General features: G+C 39.1%; 1 protein-coding gene across 32 annotated transcripts in view; it reads right to left on the bottom strand.

Annotated features, from left to right (window-relative positions):
* rims2a (regulating synaptic membrane exocytosis 2a) overlaps nt 1-12,701 on the bottom strand; it is a 174,028-nt gene that overhangs the window by 119,423 nt on the left and 41,904 nt on the right. For 24 of the 32 annotated variants that reach the window (XM_028471154.1, XM_028471150.1, XM_028471132.1 and 21 more), the window contains one exon: nt 6,531-6,799. In XM_028471154.1, the coding sequence (XP_028326955.1) occupies nt 6,531-6,799 (269 nt within the window). Of the gene's footprint in view, nt 1-257; nt 887-6,530; nt 6,800-8,631; nt 8,662-12,701 lie in introns of those variants that run through there. The other 8 variants (XM_028471160.1, XM_028471139.1, XM_028471161.1 and 5 more) reach the window with 5 other exon arrangements.

Genomic DNA, 12,701 nt, shown 5'->3' on the forward strand with positions numbered 1-12,701 from the left:
TCGATCCGTGCATGCCCCCCCCCACAAAAAAAAAAAAAAAAAAATGAAACCTAGCCCACCATTATCCAGCTGAGAAATATCTGCAGCAGCAGCATACATACATACTGGTGGAGGTTATTACGCAGACAGGCTGCAGATCGATAAACCCCCCCACCACCACCACCATCCCCCCCAAAATACTCGTTTGACACACCACCCGGGGAAGCCCTCTCTCTCATAAATCTGGCCGTTTCTCCCTCCGCTAAGGAATCACTCACCCAATGTTGCTGAGCGCCTGCTCCAGCAGCTCCGTCTGCAGGATGTTCTGGGGCGCAGTGAAAGCCTCGTTGAAATGGGATAAAACCGAGCTACAGAACTGACGCAATGTCTCAAACTGCATTTTCCCCCTTCGGTTTCCTTGGATCCAACACAAGTGATGATCAGGCACCCGTTTCCTTTCACCGGTGATACATCCCAGTGGCAGCCAGCGCTCTCACCGGACATCCACCCCCTCAGCCCTGTGCCGATGCTCCCTCCCGGGGCGCATTAAACGCGGAAAAGACGGCGATCAAGTTCCATATTCCTTGTAAATAACAGCGCCCTGGAATAAGAGGCATTCTGGCGGCGATCCGTCGATCATGATGCTCCGGAATCCAATGAGTGTCCGTAAGAAGAGGCTGGAGGCGGTGGAGGTACAGCAGCAGCAGCAGCAGCAGCCATTCCATTCCTTTCCTTACCGGCGCATCAGCTGATGCTCGCATTCAACTCATAATTCCCGTACCCTACGAACACACACACACGCACTTACATACACAGTCAAGCTGCAGCCGTGCATGCGCGCGCTCTCTGCCATATCGCTCATACTCGTGGGGACGCACACGGAGGAAAAAAGACAATAAAGTAGAGAGAGAGGAGGCGAGGCGAGCCCATCGTCGGGGGTTTTAAAACTTAAATCCCGGTTCTGCGTCAGAGCATCAGCTGTAGTAACAGAGGACTGTCTGACAGAGAGGGAGCGGGGCTTTCCCTGTGCTTACTAAACTATTTATCTCATATATGTTATGTCATTCAGACAGGCCGCTCATGCGTTTGAAGCTGATGCATTTCATTTCAAATCACTTCAACATTGATCTATTATTAACTTTTCCATGGGTTATCAATACATGACACACGAAAAGGCTCCTTTCCTGCATGGGCAGGGATGATGAAGTGCAGAGAGGGAGCAGCATTAATGATTCAAAGTAGATTAAACGTAAATAAACTCAGGAGACCTTTGTAGTTTAACCATTTTATCTATCTATCTATCTATCTATCTATCTATCTATCTATATATATATATCTATATCTATATATATATATATATATATATATATATATACAAATTACACAACATGAATTGTAAATTATTTCAAATTTTCAGAAAATAGGCCAACAACCATCCAATCATTTTCTGTTTCATTTACTGTTCTCCCCTGAACTTATTGTCCTGACTTGTTGACATTTATAAATACCTATTTTCGAAAACATTGTTTCCCTTAACATAATTGGACATCATTTAAAAATATTATCTTTTTCTTAGAAAAAAAAATGCTGATATCCAGTAATAAAAGTGTGCTTGCTTTGTCTGTAATTAAATTTTTTTTTTTAAACATTGTATATTTCACTTCTGTCCACCATCCTGATTAAGGTTTGCTAAAGGCAATGGCTATTCGTACGGTTGCCATATCAATATACCGACATTCTATCCATACGCAGCGCCCCTCATTGGGCAGTTTAGGTCACGTGACTAAGACTAAACCTAACAGTAAAGCTAACCCTAACCTAAAAATTGTTGTGATATAGGGTTATGAGTGACCTAAACCTAACCCTAAGACACTACGAACATGTAATTCGGTAAACGTACCAATAGCACCGGGGGTTGTCCATACGGCAACCGTACAAATAGACACTTTTTTTGCTAAGATCCTAGCGGCCTGCCTGTTACGTCAATGCAAAAACTAAAGTTCACAAGCAACATAAGTATATTCCTTAAAACATGTACAAAACCATTCAACCATGTATAATTTAATTGTGGCGCTAGGCTTCACAAACTGTGTTTCCAGTTTCTGTGTTCAGGATATAATGGGCGGGTCAGAAATCAGGGCCATGTTCTGTAACGGAGCAATCATTAGCATAAACCCAAACCTGCTGCTGAAGCACACCAAACTTCTGCGGCCTCCAGTGGGCACAATTCAGCCCATAGCCAAAAACAAACCACATATTCAGACTCAGGGGAATAAAACATGTCCACATTCATACACTGCAATTTTGTTTTTCGCCTCTCGCGGGCGCAGTTCTGACTCCACCGTTGAGGAATGCACATATTTGGACTCGCGTGGACCAGACCTTTCCGCTGACACCTTGTTTGGCCCAAGCATTTTTGGATTTTCTGTAAGTTTTTTGGTCTTTCGCAATGTTCTCTCCCATAGGATTTGGGTTAATACACGGAGGTAAATGGACTTGGTAAATGGTAAATGGACTTGATTTATATAGCGCTTTATCACCACACTGAAGCAGTCTCAAACCGCTTTACATATCAGCTCATTCACCCAATCACTCTCACATTCACACACCAGTGGGACAGGACTGCCATGCAAGGTGCTTGTCGACCACTGGGAGCAACTTAGGGTTCAGTGTCTTGCCCAAGGACACTTCGACACAGTCAGGTACTGGGATCGAACCCCCAACCTCTCGATCAGAAGACGACCCACTACCACCTGAGCCACGGTCTCCCACAACGGAGGTGGCGCCTTCCTTCCCATGCATGGGCGTGGTTCCAGCGCCTCTAACTGACACGCCCCCGGCATTTAAGAGCAGAGAGAAGTGCTTGTTTTAACATGATTTTGAGACTTAATTTCATATACTTAGTGATTTTTTTCATCTTTCAAATTTGGCTCATTGATTAATGACGCATGTTTCTGTGGTGTAACAAACCCATAACACAAATGTATTTCTGCTTTACACAGACTTTAAATGGTACCTAAAGTCAATTATAGCTTTGGTGGCTTTCTTGGTAAAGTAAACGCAACTTCAGCCATCGGAAGCAACATTTTATCGGACCAGCCAAAACACCCCCCCCAAGACTGTCCAATGAAGTGATAATGTGATAGAATCTGTGAGGCAACAAAATGGTGCACTGACACTGGTTTCACTGACTTTGAAAGTGTTAACGTAACCAGTTAAGGGGCTAGGATTTTCCAGAACTCTTACCTGAAATGATCACTTTGTTGCACTGAGGGATTCGTGGGATGAGACAAATCAGCTAAAGTTCGCTGGACTTGCAGCATCAATTTTCAGTTTAGCTTTGGGGTCCCAAGGAAATGTAAATATGGAAAATCTATTCCAAGAAGCCATCTTACAATGAGCTGCTACACAGTATGGTGCATCTTTGAGTGTAGTTTGTTTAGGGATAATAATTATGATGCTTTCTAAATTCATAGGTGTCGTCAGTGTGAGCTATCAGCACTGCGGTAAAGGAGACGTCACCTCGCAAGAACCTTTTAGTTGCATCACAACTAATATATAGTCATTCTCTGAAAAGCAGACCAGCAATTTGCGAAAAGCAACATTAAAAATGCAAAATTTTACATTAAGATGTACCTATTATTGTAAAGTATTTCGTGGATGCACTATTATGGGTGTGTTGTTGAATTCAGCATCGACATGAAAAATGGTGTAACATTTTTCTTAAAATACCTCAATGCAGTCACTATCAGGAATCCATCGGTAATGTGACAGGCTTTGCTTTAAAGCAATGCGCTGAGGTAAAATCACTAATGTTCAATAAATAGCATAGACCAAGATCAACAAAATGCCAATCCCATTTTAATTTTGGTTAGTCCACTTGTTCTCAGTTCATGCAGGGTCCATACTTTAGTCAAATTGCTGAGGAGGTTGTAAGTAAATGAAGCCAGTGCACTTCTTCAGTAGCCAACAGGGATTAGATGGCAGTGTTCATGTTTCCCTATACGAATCATGCTGACAGAGTAATAGCCCCTGAGTCCAGTTAAACACTCCAAGTGTGAACAAACTCAACGTCGTTGACTGTAATTGTTAAGTTTTTACTATCCTGTTAGTCCAAAGTTACCCTATAGTGGATGAAGCAGACGTTATTGAACTTGCTGCAAAGAGTCTCTTCAAGCTGAGTTTGTTTTTTCTATTTCTTTTCTTGGCATGCTGAGCCCTGCTGCTGCCTGACTGAATGTGCTAAAAACTGCAGGATGGGAAGAAATTTTGTCCTGGGAGTGTATTCCACTCCCAGCGTAATCATTGTTTTTTCATCAGTTTCACCCAACGCTGCAGCTGTCTTAGCTTTGTGCTAATGCAAACGACAGCTCCGAGAACAAGACAAATTCCAGGCGTTTCCCAAGTTATTTCTTCCCATACCTAGAACGGCCTCTTTCCCCAGCCTTCCTTCAGCAGACCATGTCCAGAAGTTAACTTACACATTCTGTGGGATTAATGAATGTGGGTTTTGCTGCTGATGCAGTGGGAGTTCTATTTATAGACAACGCAATCTATCATCTCTATTACTATAGGAATATTCAGACAGTCCTTTGTCACTGCAAATATGGGCAATACATTATTTCCTGGCACCATTTTCAACTCTTTAGGCAATGAAAAAAATGTGATAAACAATGACAAATGCTTTAAAGGTTGATACTTCCTTTAACCCTCTCAACTGTGGGAAATCTGGAATCAGCCTTGAATTGATCATAGATATGATCAATTCAATCAATAGAAAACACAAAACGAGATTTTATATATTTATAAAAGCTGCAAATCAGTGGAAAAAGTAGGAAAGTAGGCAAATCAGAGGCAGTGGTGGCTTGTTAGGTAGGGATTAAAATCAGGGTGGGATTCATCTGCATGTTCTCACTCCCTCTCCTGTCAGTGTGATTGTGTGATTTGGTCATCCCACCCCCTCCACAGCTGATTCTGTGATAAAGGAGTGGCTGGACACGGTTTGTTGGCTACAGTGATGTTTAATATGTGTTGGAGTTTACTCATTATTTTGTCCAAACTGCCCTTTATCGTGCAGATTTGTTAAATAAATAATTTTTCTGGGCTGATCATCAGTTTACTGGCTGTGAGTTCTTCGTACAGCATTTATTCCTTCCCAGTGATATTTTTAACTGCCGGCAGTCTGCAAGCATGCAGTCAGGAAAAATCTAGCTAGAAAAACACAATCAAATAGAACGATTGACAAAAATCACAAATAATTCTGCTGTTTCTTTTGAATTCCCTTATTGTACCTTATATTTACACAGTCCATGAGGTGGACCAGTGTTGGACCAAAGATGTCCATCTGGACTTGACTGCTTCTTTTCAATTCCTACATTTTAGAGAATGGTGTCAACAACTATTCCATAAAACTACAAACTAGGGTCAGTAAAACCAGTTAAATTAAATGAGTTGCATGCACAGAAAGTGCTGATGTAATATGGAAATGATGAAGATAATTCATGTTGTGACAGCATTAGAAGCTTAACAACAAATTATTAATATCTATATTTGTTACAAAACAAATATAGACCACTTTAAATGGTTATATCTGTAATGTAAAAAAAAAAAGGTAAATATGTAAAAGTACCATAATTAATTGAAAATGTTACTAAACATATATTTTGCATTAAATTTATATAATGAAAATGTTATTATGACCAAACAACCATGATCATTGGCCAATGGCCATATCCAAGAAGTTGAATCTACATCTTTGCTTATGATTACAGGATCTGAAATTTCCCTCTAATTTGCATTTTTGTCAACTGTAACCCACAATTCATTGCAACATTCATATTATATAATTCACAGTATTTCCTCACTTTTGCAGAATGTGGAAGAGACGGCCAAGCTAGTCAGTTGCACTGAGGATTTGAAAGAAGAGCTGAACATACTGTATGTGGAGTTACTTTTGACACAGTGTATGGAGATGTTTCACTAAAAACTAAAGTGACAATTCCTTTATTTGAGAAAGGAAAGGAAAGAGGCCCCACTGATGGCCTTACAAGAAAGTTCCTTAATTACCACTAGTATCAAGAATCATGCAACTATTCCTTTCAATTTGCAGTATGCCCGTGCTGTTAGTGTTCAACACGAACTGAACCTTTAGTGCATGTGAGTAGAAAACCACAAAAGCAGAACATCCCAATCTCACATTGTATTGAGTAGCACAGTAGTCTCTGATCTGGTCTACAAGCAGCTACTTGAAGACAAATCCTGATATTTTGTTTGAAAAGAATGCAGCAAAACTGACAACAAGCCCCCTTCACCTGCCTTTACATCAGCACACTGAATGATGTCATCAGCCATCTGTGCCATGCTGATTTGCTGTGTGTCTATGTGCACAAGGCTGAGTGTGAGTGAGTGAGTGAGTGAGTGAGTGAGTGAGTCACATCCAGATCCTGCACAGGTTTCTCTAAAACTCTAAGATGCTCCACAACACACTACACATTCAACAGTTAATGCTGACATTTCTAATTAAAGTAATCATGGTGACACACTGGACTGACCTGTCTATTGCAGTGTCGCCGGTTCTTGAGTACCTCAGTCCTGAGCCGTTGTCCAGGGATGCCTGTCTGGGCAGGTGTCTGTTTCTGTCCGACGCTGGTGTCAAGTCGCCCGAGGGGTACAAAGACGGGTCCTGCAGTTTGGCCTTCTTGCCTTGTGGCCCCCCCTCAAATACACCCCGGACCTGACCGGGCCCCGACTCGTAGAACCATGCCCCCGATTTGGTGAGGATTTCTTGTTGTTTACGGCACAAGTTGCATACCCACATAACCTGCATGGAAGAGAAGGGAGGTGTTAGGATTTGAAATGTTCAGAAAGAGAGTGTCTTCTATGTCCTATGATGAGATACAATGGAGTGATTTGTGTTTTCTCTTTGCTGGTTGCTGGTTGAAAACCATTGGAGGTGATCCAATTCTGAAACTTTACCATGAGAAGTTTGGAGTTGATTTTGATGGCTCTGAGCTTCAAGTTTTCAGCCCACAGCAACAATATGTATGAACACCACTGACAACTAATGTTGATGAGGTGATATTTTACACATACAGCAGTGTTTTTTCATTGCAACAACGATGTGAGCAGAATTTTGTAGTTTATTTAAAAACAGGTCATTGTTTTAACCTTTGAGTCCATTCTAAATAGATTACCTTAGACATGGGCAACTAATGGCCCTCAGTGTAATTTTTGTGCGACCCCCAAAACAAACACATGAAGAAACTCCCAAAAACACACAATTCGTCAACGAAACACTCATAAAGACAACATTAACGCACAAACGGCCAACAAAAAGGCACAAAATGGCAGAAAAATACACAAATGAACTCCGTAAATACTCAAAATGACAACAAAAATACACTAAATGACTCCAAAATGAGACTAAATGACTCCAAAAAATACTCTAAATGACTCTAAAACACAGACAGTGAATACGAAAATACACACAGTGACATTATAAACATAGACAGAAAAACACTTGCAATAATGCAGGTTTTATCAAGCTTGGGTTAGCGGCCCCATGTGGAGTTCCCTGGAATTTAAACGGGGTTGCCTGAAAGTCTAGTAATTGTTAATAAAATACTGATTGAAAATTGTATTTTTTGTTTTTTTTTTTTTTTTTCTCAAATAAAAACACCACACACAATCTTAAACAATGCATGCATGATTTTGTTTTTAAAAAGTGGACACAATAGTAAAACACTAAAAGCTGAGCTCATAATCACCTATAAAATGACTAGCTACTAACAATGTGTTCTTTCCAAATTAACTTAGGTATTGAATATGCAGTTATGTAAATATTCCATCTGCTATTTACAACAGTACGACCTATGCGGGGCTCTTATTGTGAAATAATCAAAGTACAAGCGAGTGTTGTGCGTGTGAAACACTTGTGTAAAGTGATAAAAATAGAAAATGCTTCTGGTACTTGTAAAAAAGCCTGCTTTTCTTTAGTTAAAATCAGTGTGTATTCAAAAAGAACTTGAAAAAATACAAAGTACTAAGCACAATGGAAACCATAACCATCTACCCCAAACAAAGTATGCATGTGTTGAAACCTTAGATATAGTTGTATGCTACTGTTTAAGTGTAGAAGATAGTATTTTGAAATGATGGACAGGCCCAGCATCCTCTGCAGCCACTCACTCAACCCCACCCACGTCCCTGTTTCTGTCTCTCTCCCTCTCTCTGAGCGCTGAGTCAGGGGAATGCAATTACTGAATCGATCAGTATGTTGTTTCTCGATGAACTCGTTAAAACTGTGCTTGACTGTGCAGAGAGTGGCTTCATATGCTAGATTTGGAGCCACAGCCCTGAACTGCAAACGGCTAATCTTGGAGTAAAAAAAACTTGCTGAGTAAATCTAAAAAAATGAATAAATAAAACACAAAGTGATTCAAATGCAAGCTCTGTAATAATACTAGTTGAGCGAATAATTTTAGGATTTGCGGGAGGTTATCAGAGGGCACATTGTGATGCTCCAACCTTTAAGTATTAAGTATATATCAGCAGTGAAGTGAAGGGGGGATGAAAAGCCATAAAGTGACAGAGGCAGGGTGCGTGCTGACCCCGTCTGCTGTACAAACGTCAATAATAAAAAAACATTCATACCTTACAAGGTAGTGAAAGCTGTTGGTAGCTCTGTAGGAATGAATAAGTGAATAAACATGTTAAAATACTGGTATCTACACTTTCCCTCCACAATGTTTTAATAACTCCTTCCTGCATTACCAGATAGGAAAAAAAATACCTCATTCCAAGAATAAATGACCAGTCAGTGTATGTTTGGCTCATTGGATTTTAGGTTAAAAAATTTTGTCATTTTTGACATTGTTCTTTATCAGGGTCAAAAAGAAATAAACACAACTTTAAAATGGATGATTTTTATTTTACCATTTCTAAAAATAAAAAAAAATTGAAATGTTAGCAAACAGATAAGAGAAAAAATGCCATTTTTTTCACATTGCTCATTTTTACAGTAAGAGCGCATTTGAGGACAGTGCTGTAGGAGAGAGAAAGAATTTTGGTGCTTAACAAAAGTTGATGAACATCAATCAGTACAGTGTTTTTTGTAACAACAAAAGAGTGTTTAAAAAAAGAAGACATGGTTGCAGAAAAATCTCTTCCAACCCGACTTTGGTGTGATATGCGTACAAAGATGTGTGCAGATGACAAAGCTTGTTTAGCCACGTTAAAAATTACTTCAGAGGAAGTTTCCAAAGTAATTTCAGCCTGGGCAGGGGAAACCACAGACGTCTTATTTTGGCGATCTTGCCAGAAACGACAACTTCAGGTTGCACTATATGAAAAAACTTTTTTGTTTCAGTCTTCTAACATTTCATAAAATCAAAATAAACCGGTTTTTAAAGTTTTAAAACTTAAATTTCAATCTCAATTTTTAAATTTTAAAATGAAAATCAAATAACTACTCTTTTTTTTTTTTTTTTTTAATATACTTTTTTGAGCGGAAAATCCAATGACCAAAACATACACTTGAACCTGTGCCGTCTGAGCGATAATGACACATGAGGCTTCTATAAGCTATCAATGCTAACTGTGCTGACACACAATGGAAGCTGGGCCGCTACATATTGTGCGTTATGTTTCCCTGAGGACTGCAGCCAGTGAAGCCATGACTGCCCCATTGAACTGAGGTCATGGTTAAAGCCAAGCAGGGAATCATGAATCATCAGCTGATATCCAAGATCATCCAGGAACATGTTTGCTGCTCTTTTTTAACATCAGCACAAATGGACAGTATCTGATACATGCGATTGATAATTAATCAACATCTACCTATCAAAGGTTGGGTAGTGGTAACAGCTGGACTTTGAATGCATTTGTGAAGTTGCCTAACAATAGGAGTGATTAATAAGCCTAAGTTCCTGATTTGATTTGATTTTGATTATTGAAGTCTCGATTACAATCCAATTTGCAAACATTAACGAATATTAATTTGATTTTCAATTATTGCTGATTATTGATCTTCTATTTAACATCAATCAGCTGCTTGGTTATTTAACTTTTCTTTTGATTAACACCTCACAGCACCTTTAATATTGTATAGTTTAATTGAAATATCCAATTAAGGAGGATTCACCTAGTTTGTATTAAAATTTTAAAAATATAAATCATCAATCTTTGGTAATTTAAAAATCACTTTTTTTTTTTTCCATCACCCCACGTGGCGTGGTGGGATGGGGGGTGAGGGGGGTGTTGGGCTGTGGCCCGTGGGCAGTGCTGTTTCTCCCTGTGTTTGCACATTTCATAGTCAGTGAACCTGCAGTCAGAAATAGAAAGCACAAAACCTATCGCCACGACACGCCACTAACACCAGGAAGATATATGGTCTAATAAAAGTGCAAAAGGCTGTGCACAGGAGCTCAGGATTCTGGGAAACAGAGGGCAATTTGGGATCAATAAATAATATATTTTCCGATAGTTTATTTGCCGAGCTGATTCAGGGAATTTTCCCCGAGAGTGAATGAAAATATCTTTTTAAAAAGAGCATGCTCGTTGCAAAAACAAGTGACTTGCCGTTTGAATCTAGGCCACGTAGACTGGAGTGTTAGTTTAACATGCCAAAAGATAACAACACTAAATATAATTGGATTTTCCCTCTTTTTTGTGGTTTTTTTTGTATGTTTGTTTGCTCCATTCTTTTCTGTCTTGAAGAAATCTTCCACACCCAAACAAGCTGAATTTGCAGGAAGAAAGAGCACTGAGCTCTCTCTTGTGGCCATGAAACTGCACTACAGCATTATTTAACAGGCTCAAGAGTGAATCAGCAGTATCCTTCTGGGCATATTACACTGCACACATGGGCCAGCTCTGAATATTCAATATTAATAAGAGGCTTTTTTTGTACTAATCTACTTTATATTCAATCATTCATAGCCATGTATCTGACACAGCATTTGAGCTCATTTTACACAAGGCTTTTTGATCATTTAGATAGGCAGATGCACACTGATTGATTGACTGATTCACATAACTATTCATTCATTTAGTTGTACACATCATTTGACAAAACCTCTCCTACTTTTCACCCATCATTATAAGACATTTCCAAACTTGGTCCTGGAGGGCCACAGTTCTGCTGGTTATATTTGTTTTCCTGCTAAAAGACACATGAATCACTGGGATTAATTCCCCAAGTCACCAAGTTAGGGGAACATCTGAAGCATGCAGGACAGCAGCCCTACAGGACAACACCACTCTACTAATACCTATGGCTGAGATGGGATATTTTCATTATGGCGAGAGCCACAAAAATGTAATTGTCAGATAGGAGCGCCACAGACTAGAATAATCAGAACAATAATACAGTAAAGAACAAAAGCTTTGTGGGTTTTTGTTGTTGTTTTGTCTATTTTTCTATCATTTTTTTAGTTGTTGTTTTGTGTATTTTTGTTGTACTTTTTGTGTAGTTTTCTGTCGCTGTGTGTATTTGTTTTGGGGAATGCACAAAAATAGACAAAGGGCCACCACTTGACCATTTGTGGCCTATGGATTATAAATGAATGCTGGAGGTGATGCAAGCAGCTGTATTGATGGCAAAGTGAAGGAATTCTCATTGGTTTTATGTTACTTTGTGTTTCCTTTACGTGAACTGAGTTGAACTGAACAGCTCATTAAAATCTCATTGCCCATCGAGTGGCGTGTATTTTGGTACGACCCGACCAGGACAGGGTTGAATACAAGCAAAGGCATGCAAGTGCTAATAATTATCTCATTTAATACAACCAAACTCGAGAAGGTCATTAGTGTGTCAGAGACAATAATGGACCAGCAACAACATACAGCATGAAAGCCTCAATGAGAGATCCTCAGTGACATGTATCCCATAGTGATGATTGCTTGATTAAAATGCTTATCCCGTCTCCTAAAGCTACGAATGAATGATCATTGGATTAAGTCTAACATTTTCCTCATTAAATACCTTAAATTTGGTTATAGCAAGAGTGGCTAACTTATATATATTACACGGGAAAATGAGGAAGTAACATTAATGTGCCCTAGTTTGCACTTCCATGTATAAATGACATGTAAAGTATGTATATTATTGAAGGAATAAGTGACAGATATCATTCCCTGTATGGTCTTTGCTTAAATGTCCTTAATCTTATGACCAATTTGTATTTAATTTGTGGAATTTTTGTGATATATTTTGAGAAAAACTGAGGGTTCTTGCAACAATTTAAGATTAAAAATGACTGCCATCGTGAGTCTTGTGGAGTTTTATTGAATTTATGTATTTGAAGGAGCTGGAATACTACAGCATTAGTTGCTAGGCTGATTTACACAATGATTTGTGTTTTCTCTGTCATTTTTACTTTGTTCTGTGGGCCAAATTGGATAGCTAGTTACAATACAGTATCACAGCAAAATGTGTAATGGCAACATTTGTCCACAAGCAATACGTAAAATGCTTATAATAGTGCTTGTGGACAAATGTTGATGTTACATATTTCGCTGTGAGGCAGGGTTGATAGTTATAGGCAACTGTCAAAAACAAAATGCCATGACTTTGGATGGGATCCATTGGATTGTTAAAAAGGGGTAATCAGCCCAATTGATTCTGATTATTAGTCATGATTCCATTACAAACCATTTTTCATTATTAACAATTATTGATTTTATTTCAAATTATTGCTGTTTATTGATCTTCCATTTGACTG

This window comes from Gouania willdenowi, chromosome 16, assembly GCF_900634775.1.
Source record: "Gouania willdenowi chromosome 16, fGouWil2.1, whole genome shotgun sequence".
Classification (NCBI taxonomy): Eukaryota; Metazoa; Chordata; class Actinopteri; order Blenniiformes; family Gobiesocidae; genus Gouania; species Gouania willdenowi.